The sequence below is a fragment of the Bos grunniens genome, chromosome 8 (assembly GCF_055505025.1).
Source record: "Bos grunniens cultivar Pamir isolate PY7600 chromosome 8, Bosgru_T2T1.0, whole genome shotgun sequence".
In the NCBI taxonomy this organism is placed as follows: Eukaryota; Metazoa; Chordata; class Mammalia; order Artiodactyla; family Bovidae; genus Bos; species Bos grunniens.
The window spans coordinates 60,693,452-60,714,433 of NC_141172.1; the positions used below are offsets into that span (position 1 = coordinate 60,693,452).

Consider the following 20,982-nt stretch of genomic DNA (forward strand, 5'->3'; position numbering starts at 1 on the left):
GATGAGGGAAGGGGAGAGAAAAGCTGGCTCAGGGGCCCCTTTGGGGACCACCAAAGCCCAGACTGAAAGAGATGGGAATTGGGAGGGGGTGGTATAAGAAGAGGAACATTAAGGGGAAGAGGAGACATACAATGCACATTTCAGTAAATATCAGAGCTTTACTATCTCTATCTAAATCACTGAAAGGAGTTGAACAAATTGATAAAAAGCATACAGGCTTGTAATTCAGACGGAACAGGTGTAATCCTGGCCCTGTCACTTAGTTTTGTGACATTAAGCAAATCAATACCTCTAAGCCTCAGTTTCTTTATCTGTGAAATGGGGCAATAGTACCCATGGTAGAGCAATAGCACTAAACTCCCTGATTAATGGCCCGCCTGTATCCCTACCCTCTGCCACAGGACTTCACAGCTTCCCTTCTCTCCCTGAATACTGACTGGCCTTATAACTTGCTTTGGTCAACAGAAAGCAGCAGAAGGAACAGTAGGCCAGTTTCTAACTTCAAGAAACTGTATGGGCTTCTGCAATTTCTTGGAACCCTGCCACTATCATATGAACAAGGCTAACTTGCTGGAAGATGAGAGATCACATGGAACAGAGCCGAACTGAGGCAGCCAAGGCCATCCTAAACCAAACACGTAAGACAGCCCAGCTAGGACTGGCAGGGCTACATACCCACTCCACACTGACCATAGATGCCTGAGTGAGCCAACTGAGGCCAGAAAAACTACTCAGTTGACTTGTGGGTTCATGGATAATAATAAAGACTTAACATTTAAATCAGGGGTTGGAAATTGCAGACCACAGGCCAGCTGCCTATTTTTGTTAATAAAGTTTTATTGGAACACAGCTATAATCTTTAGTTTATATATTGTCTGTATGCTTTCAAGCTACAATGGCAGAGTTGAATAGTTGTGATGGGGGCTGTCTGGCTTACAAGCTAAAATTACTCACTAACTGATTCTTTTGCTAACCTCTGGTTTACAACCACCGACTTTGGAGTAACTTGTGATGCAGTGATAGCTAACAGATACAGTACCTAAACCCCTTCTAGGGTGACTGTGAAGATTAAATGATCAATTAAGTGGTCAGCCTGAAGCCTGGAGAATATATTTCTTTTCTGAGGAATCGATGGGAAAAACTGGATCTGATATGCAGCATTTCTCTCATACTACTTTCAAGGGACAGGACTTCAAAGTGTTCCAAGCCAAACCACAGCTACCAAGCTTGGTCCTTACTTTTTCAATCAATTACTTTCTAAGAACTGGAGAATGTGGCTATTAACCAAATGGAAAATGACTCTCAGCTCATGCTTCACCCTGGCTTCAATGAAGCTACACATCAATGATTTGATGTGAAAAGGACACAAAGACCCCAATTCCCAACTCCTCCAAAAGATACATGAGACATTCTCTTGTTTCGCAGCTCCAACCTCTCTCTACAATTCCCCCACCACACCCACCTTTCAGAGCCTCCATCCATTCTCTTGGCACCAGCTTCTACCTGGAGAAGCTCAAATGCCACCACCTCATGAAAGCCCTCCTTGAATTCATAGAGAGAGTTGTAAATTCCTCTCAGCCCTCTGCACACACTGCTGTTCTGGCATGCCTCATGCTGTGACACTGCCTTATTACCCAACTGTCTCCCAGACTAGACCTTAAAAAGCTCATGTTCAACTGCAGACTGAGAAGCTTCCCTCAACTCGCCACCACTTATTCTCTGTGAGGTCCTCCCTGCCTCGTATGCTGCTCAGAAACTGTTCCTGAGTATTTAAAAAAAAAAAAATTTGAACATGATATTATTTATTTCTTTGGAAGCATGTTATTTAACTCAACTCTGTGGATGCTGACAAAATACAAAGTGTTGGTACACATCGGCATGTATTTAAACTTGGGAAACTGATGTCATGGTGCATCTCGACTTTCTCAGTTGCAGTAGAAACATTTACTTAATTATGATAAAAGAAACAAGACTTCAGCAGAAAACCTAAGTGGATAACACTTGTCTGGCTGCACATAAGGAGATCTGCCAAGTTACTGGCCTCTTTGTCATCATTATTTTTTTTTATAAAGACAACCTGAGGGAATAATATTTCCACCTACTAAAGTTTTGTATTTTCTTTCCAGGAGCTCAAGTCCTCACTGTCTCTCACTGGGACTATATTGTAATTGCCTCCCAACTCCAAACCCATCAACCCCAGCCTGGGATGCTCCTCAACCATGGCTCTGAGTCTATTCTTTTCCTGATTCAACAGTCTTCCAGGCTTTCCCTGTGGGGTCCAAACTCAGGCCTCCACCTATCTCACACTGTCATCTCTCATTTCCCAAGTGAGGCCCACTGCAAGGAAGCTTTCATTTCCAAAAACACTCTCCACATTAAGGTTTTATATATGTACATGCACACACACACCAACACACAGACATACATGCATGCACACACAGATGCATGTACACAGCACATACACCTAAGGGCTCCCATAGGCTGCAGTCAGCCTTTCCTTGCGCTGAAATTCCACTTCCATCCCTAGATCCAACTCAAAGCTGCCTCCTAGGTGAAGATCTCACTAAATTCCCAAAGACAAAAACACTGGGAAACAAATGATGAAAAGGTGACGGGTGTCAGCAACCTTCAGAGGCTTAGGCCAAAAATTACTGCCAAGTCTTTTTGCAGCCTTTATTCCTTCCTCCTAGCTTGTCCTTGTACTGAGAGATCTCTGAGTGCAAAATATGTGCTGGGTAAAAGCTGGTTAAATTGAAAACAGACTCTCTTCCACGTGATTCTAAAAGGGAAACTACCCTAAACTGGAGACTGGCTGGTAGCAGGGTATATGTAGCCAGGTGTGCATGTGCCCCGGGATTCACCTAGGAGAACAGTGTCAGAAGGGGGCACAGGTACTGAGGGGGGCAGAAGGGCCCCCAAGATAAAGGTGGGTGGGAGGTGGCAATGGAGGCCCTGAAAGGAGGATTTGTGGACACAGCTCCTAGTCCCACGCCACAGTAACTTCCCAACATAGGCTGATATTAAAACACAGGTCCCCACACAGCTGGGGCATTCAACAGCCCTATGGGTACTTGTTCTATTCCCTAACAACTGATAAGAGGAAGCTGGGCCAGAGATTAAGTGGGCTGGAAGTACGTTTTCCTGGATCCATGGGTGAGGGGCAGAAGGTGGACTCTAGTGTGTTCAGGGCTGGACCTGCAGTGTCCCTGGCTTCCAAAAGCTGTCTGGCTGCAAATAATGTGAAAACCAGGCTACTGCCTGGCTGCTTGACCAGGAACACAGGGTAGGTATTGGCCCGGGACTAGGTGGCAGCTCCACAGAGATCAGAGATGAAGAGGGCACCCGGAGTCTCTGCATCCCAAAGCAGCTCCAACCAGAAGACCCAGAGGGAGGGTTATGAAGCCACTGTTGCGTAGGTGTGGTCCCAGGATCAGCTGCAAAAGATCACCTGAGAATTTGTTAAAGATACACCTTCTCAGGCCCCATGTGTTTTAACCAGTCCTCCAGGTGCTGGTTTGAGAACCACTGCATAGTATGACCCTCCCTGTTTCTTCCTCTTACTCGCTAGAAAGAATATCTGGCAGTTGCAATCCCTCTGACTCTGAAGATGGCAACAACCTCTTAAAAGATCAAAGGGCTCAAAGTCACAATCTAGTAGGTGAAGTGCACTCCAGAGAGATCTTTTTTAAAGAAACCATATCTGCTCATATGATTCAACAGCTAAATCTCCTTGCTGTGCTTAGGTTACAAGGTTCTCCCCGACCTGGGACCTCCTGCCCCTCTGGGGTCCTGCCCAACTCTAACCTTTCAATTCCTGCCACAAGGCCTTTACCTTCAATCCCCTAAAGCAGGTTCTCTTCTGCAGCCAACCATAACAGTGGTCCTCCCTGGCCACCTCCCATTAAGCTCTGCCATCACAGCACTCATCATGTACACCGCAGCCTGAACCACAGTAGTCACTGGACCCTGCTCCAGGGCCCAGCAGAGGGGAGCAAAGAAGAACTGTAAGAAACATCTGGTGGAACAAAGCCAAGTTTTCAACACACTTAACACTCCAGCTATTAAACTTAGTGTTCCTCAGTATTTGAAATAGTCTTATTTATAGTTAGGAAAAAACATTTACTAAAGTTTTGAAAACCATAAAGAAAGATTCTAGTGAGTAGGCAGAACCACAAGCAGCAGGAGAGAAAGGAGATTTGCCCACCTGGGAGGTGGTCATGGAATAACAAGGGAATGGTGGGATCTCTCTGGAGAGAGGCTAGGCTATCCTTCCATTTTCAGAGACTCCAGGTTCTCCCAGATCAGCACCTAGCCAAGCCTGGGCCACACAGAAGGCAGCAGGGAGCCTCTCTGCTGTTTCCCTTACAGATGGACCACAAACCCATAATCCTGGGGGCTCCCAGGGAAACCTCCTCTGCCCCCAAGGCAGCACCAAGGTGGCCACCCAGCTCCTAGCTCTTGTCATTTAGGTGTGGCACCCCAAGTGCTTAGGAAGCCCAGAGTCCATGCAGATGCATCCCCAGACTGGCCCCAGAGGGAAGTGGAATCCATAAGTTACCCATGCTGCCTTCAACAGACCCAGCAGGAGGTATGCTAGGGGGACCTGGGACCCTGGGGAGAGGAAGTCAGGCAGAAAAATTCAGGAGGGGCACCAGTTTACTTCTCCTGCCTGGAAAACAAAAAGTTCCCTTCCCAAGCACCATCTGGGAAGTAGGGGCCTGTCTCCCTCCTGTCTGGAAATCCAGTCCTAAAAAAAACGCAGACTCTATCAGTTTCCCCCAGCCCACATCTGGGTGAAAAGTTTACCTTTGGGAGAAAGCAGGGCGGTGCCGGGGAAGGAGAGGGACAGCAGTCTGATAGCCATCACAGGGCACTGGGCCTCAGATGTAATGAAAGCACTGCCTTCCACCAGAAGTAGACAGAACAAGTATTATTTTATGGGGGAAAGGAGGGTGTCACAGGAGTGTGAAGGGGGAGGAGAGGGCCCAGTCTGGCTGTAATTAACTAGACTGCTCCAAAGGTCCGGGGGATCAAGATAGTCTCATCTGTTAGGGAGGAGAGTGTACAAAATCGTCCCCCTCATCCTTGGGGCTATAAAGGGTAAGGTCAGGAAGGAAGATGAGGATGGGAGGGGTGGTCTCCTTCCAGCTGGCCTGGTAGGCGGACCCCTCCCGGGCCAGGCTGGAGGAACTGACAGGTCGAAGTGGAGCGCTCTTGTAAACCAGCGCACTTCAACCGGAAAAGCACGCGTGGGGGTTGGGGGGTGGGGGGCGTGTTTCGCTGTACAGCTCAAGTACAAAAGGCTGCCCCATTTGGAAACCTGGCGCGGGGGGTGGGGCAGGGCAGGGCATTTAGAGGGATTTACATATATCCGTTCAGAGACAGCCGGTCTGGATCTGCCATCGAAAATGTGTAATATCCGGCGGGTCCCTTCCCAGCTCTAGACCTCAGTTCCCATCTATAAAGTCAGGGGCGGGTGGAACGGGGGTAGACAAGAATAAACACTCTTCTAAATACGTGGAGAAGGAAATGGCAACCCACTCCAGTATTCTTGCCTGGAAAATCCCATGGACGGAGGAGCCTGGCGGGCTACAGTCCATGGGGTCGCAGAGTCAGACATGACTGAGCCACTTACACTTTAAATACGTAAGGGCTCTGACTCTCTGACTTTCCTCCTCGAGGGGCTGGTTGGCTGTTTCTTGGACCAGGCTGGGCAGAGAGCTCTCTGGTCAGGATACTTCCAAAGAGGGCACCTGGCTGTGGGTTCAGATTGAGGACCTTCGGGGAGCAGCAGCGTTAAGAGGCTGTGTCAGGAGGCCAATGACTGGGGACAAAGCGCGTGCAAGGAGGCAGGATTTGGTAGCATCGTGGGAGGCCTGACCTCGGGTCCTAGCCCGAAGTGGATGTAGGAACTCGAAACTAGAGCGGTGCCTCAGTTTCCCCGTGCGCACAGTGGCTCTGGAACCTCTACTGAGGCCAAGGGCGCCTTACCTTGTCCTTCTTGCCGGCACCGCTCTCCTCCGCGGCCGAGGCGCCGCACTTGTTGAGCAGTTTCTTGCCTCCGCAGGCCGTTGGGCTCCAGGTACGGCCGCCGGAGCAGGCGCCCCCTGGGGGGTCCCCGGCACAGCCCGCGGCGCTCTCCACCTTAATAAGGCGATGCTTCGGGGAGATGTAGCGCACTTCGGCCGGGGTGGCGGGCCGCCGCTCGCTGCTGCTGCGGTAGAGGTGCGGGGAGCCAGAGGACGAGGACGAGGACGCGGCGGCGCCCGCGCCGGAGGAGGCGCAGCAGCAGCCCGCGGCGCCCGACGCGGACGAAGCGGAAAAGGCGCGCTGGCTCCCACCCGGTTCCCCGCCGCCGCAGTAGTCCAGGCGGCACATGGCGCGCAATTTGCGCAGCGACGAGCCGGGCCCGTTGTAGGGGTCCTCAAAGTCGCGCTCCTTCTGTGCGCGGTAGGCGCGGATCAGGTCGCTCGTGCTACCGCTGTCGTCGGGCAGCGATCCCGACGAGGCCGAGAAGCAGGAGGCGGCGGCGGTACCGCAGGACGCGGAGGCAGCCGCGGGGGCCTGCGGCACGGCCTGGGGGGGCTGCGAGGGCCGCTCGCCTCGGCGTCGCTGCTCGCGGTAGTCGGGCCGCGGCGGTTGCGGGGGGCTCTTGGTCTTGCTGTTGCCCAAGCTGAAGTACTTGTTCAGCCACTTGGCCATGGCGAGAGGCCGCCTAGGGCCGCGGCGCGGGAGCCGGGTCCGCCGCCGCGGCCATTCGGGGGGCAGCGATGCCGCCCAGGTCCCTTGGCGCCCCGGCCCCGGCCCCAGCGAGGGGCGTCCGGGGCGCCCGCTCCCGACGCCAAGTTCAAGTTCTCTCCGCTGCCTCCTGCCGGCCGCTCCCCGGCTCCGGCAGCTGCAGCACCGCCCTCCGCCTCCGCCGCGCGCCGCCGGGGCTTTGGATCTCCTGCCCCTTGCGGGCGCGTCTCATGGGATCCCCGCCGCGGCCCCACGGATAGCGAAAGGCCCGGGCGACCCCCCGCTCCTCAGACGCTCTGGCCGTGCGCTCTGCCACGGAGCGCGCTCCTGTCCCGTCGGAACCGCAGCCTCCGCCTCGGCCGGAATCCGCGGCTGCTGCTGGAACTTGTCGGGGTCCTCGGCACCCCCCCCGCCCCGACTTCTTCCTTCCCCTGAGCGCTGGAGCGAGCTCGGCCCTCGGCCGGCGAGCAATCGGGCCGGAGAGCAAGCGAGCGATGGAGGGAGGGAGGCAGCCGGCGCCCGCCCGAGCCCGCGCGCCCGTGCCCGTCCCGGCGGCGCCTGCCGCTGCCGCTGTCGCCGCCTCCCGAACCGCCGCGTGTGTGACACTCGGGCCGCCAGAGCCCGCCCCGCCCCGCGGCCCCGCCCTCTCCGGGCCCGCGCGCGCCCCGCCCCCAGCCCGCCCTCTCAGACCCCGCCCCGCCCACCCCCACGCGCCCGGCAGCCAGACCTCGGCCCTGGCCCCGCCCTCTAGCGCCCCGGTTCTGGACAGCAGCAGCTCTCCCCTTCAGCACGCGCCACCTCCTGCGGCCGCCTCGGCGCCAGCCCCCGGGTCGCGCCTCAGGGCGCCGGGGTCCCGCGGCGCAGCCGGCCCCGCCTCGCTTGCAGCCCGCCACCGCCTTGGGCGAGAGATTGCCAGCCTAAACCTGCAGCGCGTAGAAGCCAAACCTTCCCCACCCCGGCACCCGAGCGTTGTGTTCTCCAGGGATCCCCACTTTAGGGGACAAGGGGCATTTTTAGTCTACGGCGTGACCCTCTTAAAGGAAATGTGGTGCCGAGACCCTTAGGAACAGGGTGTCTATTTTCTGCTTAAACGGACGAAGACTTCGGTTCAACCCTCTGTGCCAGACCATCGGAGGATTATTTATGCAAATGAGCGCTTTAGCCATCCGGACGACGAATGCGACCTGGATCGTCTGCAGGGGCCTGGCCCCTCAACAATTGGAAAGCCAAGCTAAGGGGAGATCGGAATGTTTGCTTACCTTTTCACCTCTGAGGAAGTCTTGGCTTTTACCCTGATCAGTGTCAACCTGGCAGAGCTAGCTGTGGGAATGTTTAATGCCTAAAATTGTAGGAGCTAGCAACACTCCATTTAATCCAGGGCCCTCATTTTACTGATGGAGAAATTGAGGCTCGGAAGAAGGTTACTCAGGTGGGTCTGGATGTCAGTTCCTGGTCTGGTGGTGCCAAAATTGTGTCATTTCCACTCGTCTCTACTTTGCAATTTAAGATCGTCCTCTGATTATTAAAATGAGGAAACTGAGGCTGAGGGAGGAGCACAGTTCGCTCAGGAAGGCTTTTCCTGAGAGGAGCATATGTTCTGTGGAGACAAAAGAGTTAACTGCCTCTAGAGCCGGTGCTCCTTTGAATTTGGCTGATCAAGCCCCAGACTATGACATACAGTTAAGGTGTAAGACTGAGAAATTCTCAAAGAATGCTGATTTATTAGGATGATAGTCCAAATCATTATCTCCACTTGCAACCTGCATATTACAGATGGGCTTTGGGGAAATCTGTTTCCTGTATCCTGCAGGAAAAGCAGGACCTTTTAGGGCAGGGAGCAAGGTCAGTGGCTTCTCTGGCCAGGACTGGAGGTGGAGGTCAAACTCGCAGTTTGAGGCTCTTGGGTAGGTAGGGCCTCTTCCCCTGCCTAAGGCCACAGTGGGGAAGTGGCAAAACCAGGAGTCCAACTGGGATCTTACTCTGAAGCCTGAGCTCTGTCCACTCGGCCACCCACAGTAATCCAATGGAATTGACGGCAAACTGTCCCTTCAGGATCAGGCTATTCACTCTTCCCTCTGGTGAGACAGGACTATAATCATCTATGAGCCAGTTAAATTTTACAAACCCAATATATGACACACAGCCATATATTACCAACTACACAGCCCCTTCATTGCCTGAGATCTACTTATTTGGAATTTCATAGGAAATAATCTAGGATGTAGGATGTGTGTGTATGGTGTCTGGGGATGGTGGGAGGACCCAGAAGTTGACCTGGACTAAAATGTTTATTTTAAATGTCCCTAGATTTAACTATCTCAAATTACCCTTTAAATCATTCCTCTACTTTATAAGCACTTAATTATCCTGCAAGTAAGGGAAGCTCGAAGAGAAAACCTGAAAGGTGAGGATATCCTCACTGTGAATCCCAGCTTTCAACCAACCACAAATCCTCTCCTACTCCCTCCCTTCCTATCTCTGCTTCCAGGTTTAGGAGGGAGGAATGGTCAGATGCTGGCAACAGGCCAGGCCACCCTGGGCAAGACAGGCTTCTCCAGGATCTAGAAACTTGTTCCGTGCATGTGGGTTGCATATGGAAGAATTATCTCTGCCTTTTCCAAAAGTTTAGGAAGAGAAGTTATATTTCACAACTTATTTTTTCCATTTCACTTTCAGTGGGCCATGGGGTCAGACCCACTTTTCCATGTGATGTCTCTGCTGGGGTATAATTTGCAAGCCAAAATTATTGTAATGCTATAGTATTATGCCAAAAACTTCCAGAGCACTTGTGTATCTGCTTAGCCCCTACACATTCTGTATATAATTAACCCTCCTCAGCATCCCTACAATCTGGTATTATTCCCAGTTTACAGATGGGGTAACTGGCCTAAAGTAGTATTTATTTCAAGCAGGCAAAAAAAACCACATGGGTGTTTTTCTTTGGGAACTAATAGCGACATCTTACAAAACTCAGAGTCAGAAATAATCACTGTGAAAAGAAACAGAAAATTTCCTGAAATATGATGTTGGAGAAGTACTGTGTCAAATGGCTAGAGGAGAGGGGAACTTGTAAGAAAAGGATCAGAGCACTACAGATGGTTAAGCTAGATAGACTCTTTTTAGAAAGCCAGTGACCCCATTTCACAGGGAGAAACCTGGGACCAATGAAGAGAAGAGATTGAATCAGGAGGCACGACTGGGATTGACACCCAGTCTCTTTGGTATCACAAATTTAACCCTATGCTTGTCATTCTTGTCCTTTTGTCCTTTAAATCCCCCTGCCTGCCTCCTTGTCCCCAATATTCTTATTGGAGGGGTTGGGTATGTTCCTGTTTCTGTTTCTGCCCTGTTTCAATTTCTCAGTTTTCTCTGCACCATCAATATCTGGAGGTGTGCTCTGCCATTGGTAAAGGCCTGGAAAAATGGTGCCACCAACCCAACAGATTCTTCTACTTTTTCAGTTCATTTCATCAAATGTTGCTGTGTACCAGCCCAGGAGTCTGAGCTAGAAGCATGGATTCCAGAGTCATGAATCCTCAGTGAACATCTGAAACAAATCCCTGTCATTCTTGACACCTTTTTTTTTTTTACTCCTGCTCCATCCAACCATCAGCAAAGAATATGCAGAATCCTACCATGTTTTACCACCTCCACTGCTTCCATCCTGGTCCAACTCCTTTATCTCTTGACCAAATCATTGCAAGTATCTCTCACCCATTTCCCTGTTTCTTTCTCAGAACAGCAGCCAGTAATCCCATTAAAAATGAATCTGGGGAGTTCCCTGGTGGCCCATTGGCTAAGACTCCATACTCCCAATGCAGGGAGCCTGGGTTTGATCCCTGGTCAGGGATCCCACATGCAGTAACTAAAAGATCCTGCATGCTGCAACTAAGACTTGGCACAGTCAAATAAGTAAATAAAAATAAATATTAAAATTTAAATATTAAATATTTAAATAAATATTAAAATTTAAAAATGTATAAAAAAATGAATCTGATTATATCTCTCTTCTCTTCAATGAGTAATGAGTTTATGTGCTCAGTCATGTCCAACTCTTTGCAACTCCATGACTGTAGCCCACCAGGCTCCTCTGTCTGTGTGATTTCCCAGGCAAGAATAGTGGAGTGGGTTGCCTTTTCCTTCTCCAGGGGATCTTCCCAACCCAAGGATTAAACCCATGTCTCTTGCATGCAGGCATTCTTGACCCGCTGAGCCATTGGGAAAGTCCTCCCCTCAAACCTCTCATCAAATCCCCATTTCCCTAAGAATAAATGTCAAAATCCTTATAGTGGCCCATAAGACCTCAGATGACCTAGTTCTCTTAAATTCCTGACTTCATCTTCTACTGTCCTCTCTCTTGCCCCAAACAGGCAGCCTCTTTGATATTTCTTGAACCTCTCTCAGGTTGGGCCTTTGCACTACATCTCTGCCTGGAATGCTTCCTCCAGCTGGCCCCTGGTTCAACATTTGCTCCCTTCTGGTCTTTATTTAAATGACAGTTGCTGTGAGACCTCCCCTAGGTACCATATCCAGAGTTGTCCCCACTCAACACTTTCTATCCTCATCTCTGCTTTATTTTTCTGAGTATTACTCATTCCCTTCTCACATACAACATATTTGATGTACCTTTCTTGTTTATTCTTTATTTTCCCCCACAATGGGGAAGGCATCTTTGCTTTTTGTTCTCTGTATAACTTCCGTGTCCAGAACAGGGTCTGACACAAGTAGACTTGTGATAAATATTTGCGGAATGAATGAATGAACGTGAGTGGTTGATTGTGGCGGGTAGAATGGCAGAGGGCTAAAAGTACATCATCTCTCTGCCTCAGTCCTGGTGCTCCTGGCTTGGGCTTTGGTCTGGAGGTGGGAGCATGTCTGACTTGCTGCATTTTTAAAGCAAAAATGCTGGAGTGTTCTGTTCCCAGATGATGTCTCCTCCTTGGAGGAAGCAGAACGAGATTCGTCCCTGTTTTCCCAGCATCTGCAGGGGCCTCCAGGAAGGTTGTGGAGTCCAGGTAGCCCTTTCCACACAAGTCCCAGTCATCCTGACACACAAGCCTGTCCGTGGTGTCGCTGAGCCGGCTCTGTTGTTCTCTCCACCTCAGGTACAACTAATCTTAGGAATCTCATTCCTGGGTGAAAGATAATCCTCTGTATCTAGATTAAAGGCTGTGTTTTGACCATTACTGCGCATTGAACATTGAGCCGACAGTTTAATTGAGCTGTTTACGCCGCTGCCTTGATCTCTTCCCAGAGAATTTACAACTAATTCCAAATGTCTCTGAATTAAGTGGGCCTCTCCCAACGTTCTCTGCCTGTTGTTTGCCTGTGCCAAATCCCACTTGTCCTTGTGTTACCCAATTATGGTCTCTCGCTCATAGCTGTATCTGGCCGGGACCACTTCCAGCCCGCTTCCTCCCTGAGATGGCCATTAGTGACATGCCCTGAGAATGACTATACCCCGGGACAGCCTCTGTGGTATCTGCAGCAGTAGAAAGGGGGGTGTAGGTGAAGACTGGGACAGTAGCAGAGAGGACATAAATCAGACTCAACCCTTTGAAGTCACCTCTAGGCAACTGGTAATAACCCCCTAACAAGAGAAGGGTGTAAATGTCTTTAGCACAGTTCAGTGTGATGGAAGGAAAAGAATTCTAGATGGAGGTCAAGACTCCTGATTTCTTAGGCTGGCTCTCTTCTGACTTCCTATATGACCTCTGGGGCCTTGGTGTTACTATTTATACAATGGAAGCTGGCAGATCATTGTTTCTCATTCTGTGTCATGGAGCATCTAAGGGCAGAGTTGCCAGAATTAGAAAAAAACAAAATAACAATCACAAAAATGGACATCTATGCGATATTTGGAATACTCCTATAGTAAAATATTATTTATTGTTTATTTAGAATTAAAATTTAACTGTGAAATGAAAGTCACTCAGTTGTGTCTGAAGACTCTTTGTGATCCCATTGACTGTAACCCACCAGGCTTCTCTGTCCCATGGAATTCCTCAGGCAAGAATATTGAAGTGGGTTGCCATTCCCTTCTCCAGGGGAGCTTCCTGACCCAGGGATTGAACCTGGGTCTCCAGCATTGCAGGCAGATTCTTTACCATCTGAGCCACAGGGGAAGCCCCAAATTTAACTGAGTGTTCTATATTTTATCTGGTGATCTGAGATAAGTGTGCCCACAGAAGATAAAGGGGGCTCCCCATGCCTAGTGCAGCCTCTACTGATGAAATGGACCAGAGCAGACTTCTCAACTCATGCTGAATAGAATCACCTACAAATCTTATACAGTGCCTGATGTCCAATCTGCTGTTGTTTAGTCCCTATGTCGTGTCTGACTCTTTTGCGACCCCATAGACTGTAGCCTGCCAGGCTCTTCTGTCCGTGGGATTTTCCAAACAAAGAATACTGCCATTTCCTTCAGGGAATCTACCCGATTCCTGAATCTATGCTTCTCCCGCTTTACAGGCAAATTCTTTACCACTGAGCCACCAGGGAAGCTCCACTGACAATGTCTATATTTCAGACCAGTTAAATCAGAATTCTGAGGGTGAACTCAGGCATTAGTCTATCTTTTTTTTAACTCCCCAGACGAGTCCAACGTACAACCGAGTTTGAAAACCACTGAACTGGAGCAAGGTTTCTTAAAATGAGGTCCCTGGAGCTTTTCTGGTGGTCCAGTGGTTAAGAATCCACCTTCCAATGCAGCAGAGACATTTTAGATCCCTGGTTAGGGAACTAAGATCCCACATTACACAAGGCAACTAACCCTATGCACTGCAACCAGAGAAAGCCCACGTGCTGCAATAAAGACCCAAGGCAGCCAAAAAAAAAAAAAAAGGCTGACGTCCTTGGACCAGCATGAGCCTCACCTGAGAACCTATTAGAAATACAAACTCTGATTTGCAGAACTTCAGAATCAGAAACTGGGTGTTGTGGCACAGCAAGCCCTCCAGGACCTCTGCTGTAACTGAAGTTTTAGAGCCAGTTCAAAAGTTCCTTTGATGACAGTAGGGCACCTGATCAGCAAGTGGGTGCTAGGAAACTGAATTAGTTGAATTGCTTTGCAGTGATGCATCTTAATGGAGAAACTGCCTGAGCTCTGGCAATTGCAGCCTAAATTATGGCGTTTGCAACCTACCAAATACAGTGACTGTTTCAGTCTCAAACTTTGGTATGACAGCAGTCTTGGAGGCTACCACACCTGGCAGCATGTCAGGTTGGGCCAGGAAATGCCATCAGTGGGCCGGAGAAGTCTGAGGGCATAAAATTCTGGGTCAGGGAGAAGAGGCTTGGAGCCTGTGGACAACGAGGAAGCAAAAAGTGTGACAGAAAAGAACCAGACAGGGTCAGAGAGGCCGGAGGTCAGTCCGGGTCCCAGGGAGGCCTTGAGACACAAGGATAGCTCCAGGGCTGGTTAGACTCAGGCACTGCTTCTGCAAGGAGCCAGGGCCAGGGCAGGCCAGAGCTGAGCTCACCCGGAGGAGGTGGGGAAGGACTGCTGGTTTTGCTTTGTGTTAAGAAGCAAGTGATGATTCAGACCAGGACAGCATTTTTCTGCTGCCGGGGAAGACTAAAGTATAGCCCACAAGCCCCGGCAGGCCTTTGTCTCTCTCTGTAGGTCCCGCAGTCCCTGGTTGATCTGTTTTGGGGGTGCCAGGTGTCCAGGATGTGTGACTCTCATGTCCTGGAGAGAATTCTGGAGGGCAAGGAACAGGGGCTGTGTGCAATGTATTGCTGCCCACTCCCAGGGTTCGCTCGGAGAAGGCAATGGCACCCCACTCCAGTATTCTTGCCTGGAAAATCCCATGGATGGAGGAACCTGGTGGGCTGCAGTCCATGGGGTTGCTAAGACTTGGACACGACTGAGCGACTTCACTTTCACTTTTCACTTTCATGCATTGGAGAAGGAAATGGCAGCCCACTCCAGTGTTCTTGCCTGGAGAATCCCAGGGACGAGGGAGCCTGATGGGCTGCCGTCTATGGGGTCGCGCAGAGTCGGACATGACTGAAGCGACTTAGCAGCAGCAGCAGCAGCCCAGGGTTCGCTGACATCAGGCAAACATTAGGCCCTGAGCAACTGTGTGTGGAATTGAATCCAATAGAGATTCAACAAAGCCGGGGGTCTTAAATATGAATTATCACCTTGGGCCTTAATAAACCACACTGATGAGGAGCCACAGACATCCCACATGCAAAAGGGCACTTGTCACCCCTGGAGTATCATTGCAGACTCTCCTCCCAGCTGGCTGCCTGCCTTTCTCACTTCTCTCTGCTCAGCACCCTTCCTATACGAGGCCCCGCTCCACCACACTGCAGGGAACGTTTGAAAAACAAGGCATACAGGCAGAAAACACTGAAACCGCCCAGGTGACACTTACCTGGGTTCTAATGCCAACGACTTTGTGTGCCAAACTCTAAACCTGAGGTCTTTAATCTGATTCTCCTTATCTCCATAATATACTTCGGAGTTCCTGAAAAGGTACGTGCATGTGTGCGTGCTAAGTTGCTTCAGTTGTGTCCAACTCTTTGCAACCCCATGGACTGTAAAAGGTATGATATTTAAGTCCTACAGTTGGGAAAGGGATTTATTTCTTCAATGTTAAACTGCACACACACATGTTCTTCTGATGCAATTTTCATCCTTTCACTTTGATTGTAATATTTAAAGACAAACTTTAAAAGTCACTTTCTTTCCATGCATAATTTTCTCCTGCTACATTTTATTTTTTTCTGGAATGAAAGCGGTTGCCATGCTGCCGTGTGAGACTTTCCTAGGGGGTGCATTGTTCTTAGCCAGAGCCAAGAAAGAGTTAAAGTTGTAAAGGACAGTCTGTCTTCTGTCTCAGTTTGAGGGTGGGGTGGGGGTGGAGACTACCCAATTGTCTGTCCTTCTTTTCCCCTCCCTGGGGCTGAGTGCAGGATGTTGAATCTCCCAAAATAACTCGGACCCTGTGAGTAAATGCCTGCCCAGAGCCTGCTTGGAATAGAAGATTCTCAGGGTCAGAGAAGAGCTTTCCCAGTTAAATAATCTGATCTCCTGGCTGGAAGAGAGAAGGGCCCAGCACCTTCCAAACCAGATGTCCACTACCAAGTCGTCACTGGACCACAGGAAAACCAGGTGACCGCTGTCAACTCTTTCTCCCAGGTGGCATCCCACAGAGGACTGTCCCCAAGGAGAGGCCTGCAAGGCCAGTGGGAGACGTCCCATCAGATCCTGGGCAGAATCTAAGTGAGCCTCTACATCACTGGAATTCCTGGAGATTTGGGGGTTTACATGACACTGTAGGGTCACCACTTACTGCACATGCCCAGAAGTGGCAACTGTTGGTTTTTGCGGCTTCCCAGAGTCACAGTGAGTGGACGGGCTCCTTCTGTCTGGGCCTTGAGCCCCCTCTGATCCCTCTCGTCCCAGAGTTCAGACAGTGAAGGACTCAGAACAGCATGTCATTCTTATACTTTGAGTCTGGAGCTAGCAAAGCCCAGAGAGAAACATTGCTTTCCTTAGTGTCCTGCTTTTATCTTTATGCACAACTCCATTCATATTTCTGTTTGTTCCCGTTTGTGGACGTTTTTGTGGCAGACATAAACTTTTAATGTTATTATTAGGCTCTAACCACAGGAATCCACTTCTCCAGTGGATCAATTTAGCTATAAAGTGGCACGTTCACCGTGGCCACGATGTGGGTCAGAGGAGCTTAAACTCTTAAATGTGCCTCAGGGTCACCTAGAAACTGTCTTAGAATTAGAATGTGCGCTGGCAACACACTGGCGAGAAGCTGACTCAGAGCCTCAGGGGCCCAAGAATCTGCATTTTTATATGAACCGCAGCCGATTCTGCTCAGATGGGCCAACTGTCCCACTTTGAGAAGCTCATGGCTAGTCTCTGAGTTCTGATCCACAGTGTAAACCAGCAAATCGTGGGTAGAGGCATTTTTGACTTTTGTCTCCAAGATGCGATGTTCAGAGGATTGGACTGCCTGTCTCTCATGCAATAAATGTCCCTGCAGGGTGCCATGTCACCTCAACTGTGCATTCTACAGGACACACAGTTGTTCTTATTTATACTGAGCAAATCTCCCTCAGTGGCCAGTATAATGGATTCCAAGAACTGGGGCTTAGGTAGGAGGTAGGGAGGAGAACAAATGTGAACACAGAACACAAGAGGATGCTGTGCCCAGCTGAGGACCTGAGGACTTAGGGGTCCAGGGCCAGTAAGTGCTGGACTCAGGTATGTTTGACTTAAAGCCCTCCTTTTTTCTATTCCTTGGTTGTTGTTGTTGTTGTTTTAACTGAAATGGGTGCATTTTCAAACTTTTTCAACTCTTTTTTGGAAAAATTTCAAACTACAGAAAAATTGCAAGAATAGTACAATCAACTCCACAGACCCTTTAATTGTTAAGATTTTGTTGCATCTGCACTCTATCTACTGTTGACAGAAACACAAAAACCAAAACCGCTTGACATGAGAGCTGTAAGTTCAGTTTCATTTGGGGACTTAATGAGGACTATATCCCCGGAGATAGCTTCTCAGATAGCTCTGAGGAACTGCTCTGAAGAGGTTGTTGGTGGTGAGGGGTGTAGGGGGGAGGTCATAGGATTTTGATGAAGAGGATGCATGCAATTGAGGACACATCTCTGCAGAAGGTTGCTGCTGGTCACAAGGAGCAAATGTCTCCATCAAGGATTAGAGTGCTTTTCTACCTATGAGAAGATGTAGGAAATCAGGTTCATAAAATTTCCTCCTGAAAATATCTCACTCTCTGAAGGCCTGTTCTACCAGTTTTCCAAGATCAGAGTGTCTCATTCCTGATCTCCATGCTGAGCTCCTTTCAGGGTGTGTTAAAGGTCAGTGACTGCAGTGGCTAGTAACTTCATTCTTGTAGAGCCAGATGGTGAGCAACATTTTTTAGTTGTATCTGTCCATGCATCTGTACATCCGTCTATCAGTTATGCTAATCCATTTGAGAATGACTTGGAAGTATTTGATTTACTCTCAAATACTTCAGCTCAACTCCAAAGAGCAACGGCATTCTTCCACAAAACTACAATAAAATGATCCCACTTGGGAAGTTTAACATTAACACATTACTATTTGATATCTGGTTTACTTTAACAATTGTTTATAAAATGTGCTTTATAGTATTTTTTTTTATTTATTTAAGCATCCAATTCAGGATCATTCATTGTATTGAGCTGTTGCATTTCTTTAGTATCTTCTCGTCTAGAGCTTGGCTTTCCAGTCATTATTTTTTGTCTTTTATAACACTGACATGTTTTAAGAGACCAGGCCAGTTGTTTTGCTGAAATCCCTCCATTTGGATTTGTCACATTGCTTCCTCATGATTACAATCTTCTTAAGGCTTCATGTCAGGGGGACAAAGGCTTTGCCCTTTTGATTATTCTCCACTGCCTCTCACCAGGTGAGGGTCAAAGTTGGCCTTTTGTGCTGTTATAAGGACCAACATTGGAAGAAAAGCAGCATAGCGTGGTGGAAATGAGTGCAGGCCTCGATGAACAATAGAACTGAGTTCAAGTCCTGGTTCTGGCCTCTAGCTGATTTACCTTGACGTATCTGTCAATATTCCTGGCCCTTGTTTTTCTCAATTGTAAATAGTTCCTGCCTTGCAGGGTTTTATCTAACATAAATGAAAAATTTAGCAGGTTATCTGATGTATAATGAACTATAATTTTATAAATGGCAGCTATTATTAAGTCCTTAAATGTGACACACCAAAATACCTTATTTCCTTTTTCAACACATCTTTCAGATGCACCTTTTTTGTGCTTTCACCTCTCTCCCATTTTAGGGCATCTCTGTTGTCACTGTCTCCTTTCGGTGCCACACCCTAACTTGTCCCGTAGATGCCACCACTGCTTGCCCTATAGTGTGGCCCTTGTCCTCATATTCGCCTGACTCCCTGTCCCCTCAGTGCCTGAAGTCTGCATGCCTGGCATTCAGTGCCTCCCATCAGCTCACCTCATTCCACCCACCTGAACTTGCCTCCCACTAGTTTTCACAGGGAAATGTGGCTGCTCTTGATTGACTGCTAGCAAATTCTTCCTCTCCTCTGTCATCAGAGTTATAGATCCTACCCTACGCTCCACCCTTGGGGTGTATGCTTGTATCAGTTAGGATATGGTCATAAACAGGAACTGCTCAAGGTATTTTAAGAAGGAGAGGACTTAATAAAGGACATTAGGTCCTTAAAAAATCATTAGAAAGTCTGGGCAAAGGTCAAGGAAGGCCACTAGCTTTTACAGACAGGAATTTGAAGGAACTCAGGAAACCATTAGGAATGATCATAGCTGCCTCCCATCTTGAGGCCTGAGATTTTCAGGAAAATACTTAGAGACCACTGCAAAATGTCATGTCTGCCTAAGCCCAAAGTTTGACAGTGCCAGAGGAGGGAAAATCTGGCTTCTGCCTTATTTTGCCTTTCACATCTTGATAAGTGCTTCTTCTTGAAGAACTGCTATCTCTGAAGGCAGGGATTCTGGGATGTACCCCTCCCAGGCTTCTAGCCCCTTGATAAAGGGAAGAGCATAGAAGGGTCAGGCTTCCCTGGTGGCTCAGCTGGTAAAGAATCCACCTGCGGTATGGGAGACCTGGGTTTGATCCCTGGGTTGGGAAGATCCCCTGGAGAAGGGAATGGCTACCCACTCCAGTATTCTTGCCTGGAGAATCCCATGGACTATATATCCATGGGGTCACAAAGAGTCGGATGGGACTGAGTGGCTTTCACTTCACTTTATAGAAGGGTTATTTCCTCCATCACTGGGCCAATGGAAGTCTCCCCTGGGGACTCTTCTGATGGAACTAGTGGGGAAGACTTCTAGGGTCACAACTAGAAGTACATGAAACTGGTTACCTTGAAGGCCATTGTCCCTGACTTTTAGAGGAAACCAAGCTACGGAGAAGGCAATGGCACCCCACTCCAGTACTCTTGCCTGGAAAATCCCATGGACAGAGGAGCCTGGTGAGCTGCAGTCCATGGGGTCTCGAAGAGTCGGACACGACTGAGTGACTTCACTTTCACTTTTCACTTTCATGCATTGGAGGAGGAAATGGCAACCCACTCCAGTGTTCTTGCCTGGAGAATCCCAGGGACGGGGAGCCTGATGGGCTGCCGTCTATGGGGTCTCACAGAGTCGGACATGACTGAAGTGACTTAGCAGCAGCAGCAGCAGCAAGCTACGGTAGAAGAGAATGAGGCCCTCAAAGAGTGGAAACGGAGTGAAAAGTGGAAAACATAGGTGCGGATGGAGGGAGAGGGAGAAGAACAGGAGGAGAGAGGAGAGAGAGCAGTGGCTGCGAAAGCCGATGACACTGGGACACTGTGTCAGCGCTGGGCTTGGCCATACCCTTTGCCACTGCTGTCCATGTTCGTCTCAATCATTTCAGTTCAGAAATTTCCTTTTTGTCTAAGCTAATTTATGTTGCTGTTACTTGCAACCAATAGGGTCCTAATGAATAGCAGAAAAGAGATTAGTGAACATTACAGAGTCAGAGGGCAATGTATGCTCTGCAAAGTGGTAGAAAAGTGCTAACAGCACCCAAATAAGATAATAAGAGAGTTTATCTCTCTTTAGTCTTTTATCTTGGAAATATTGTTTTAGCCATAATTTTTTTCTTGGCTGTTACTTCCAGAATACTCTTCTTTTTTTCCTTCTTGTGATGCTATGATTTATAATAAGAAATATATATATATATTTGGTCTTTGTCCTGTTCCTGCCACAGAGCTCCTAAAACCCTTGGAATATCTTTAAGTGTTAAGAGCACAAAAGTAAAATGGGTATCTTTTGTTATTCTGAAAAAGCTCCTTTCAACCACATCAGAGTTTATGTTAATGAGGTGACTTTTGAAAAGCTCCTCTGGCTGGGGACTGGTTGCCAGAGGGACTAACCAGGTGATTAGAGCATTGAAATTTTCAGCATCCCCTTCCTGAAAGGTGAGAAGGGCTGGAGGTTGAATTAATTGTCAATGACAAGAAAATGGCAACCCACTTTAGTATTCTTGCCTGGGTAATCCCATGGGCAGAGGAGCCTGGTGGGCTATAGTACATGGGGTTGCAAAAGAGTGGGACACAATTTATTGGCTAAACAACAACAGCAATATTTAATCAGTCGTGCCTATGTAGTGAAAACGCCTTAAAAACTTGAAAGAATAGGGTTTGGAAAGCTTCTGGGTTAGTGAACACATTTGCAAAGGCTAGTGTCCTGGAGAAGGCATGGAAGCTC

At 48.8% G+C, this 20,982-nt stretch overlaps 1 protein-coding gene across 1 annotated transcript in view; it reads right to left on the reverse strand.

Moving 5' to 3' along the window:
- Window positions 1-7,339, reverse strand: part of SHB (SH2 domain containing adaptor protein B) — a 138,950-nt gene extending 131,611 nt beyond the window's left edge. Inside the window, exon 1 of the mRNA XM_086415963.1 lies at window positions 5,992-7,339. Coding sequence (XP_086272089.1) covers window positions 5,992-6,702 — 711 coding nt within the window. The 5' untranslated portion in view covers window positions 6,703-7,339. The remainder of the gene's footprint in view (window positions 1-5,991) is intronic.
- Between the last annotated feature and the right edge of the window lie 13,643 nt (window positions 7,340-20,982).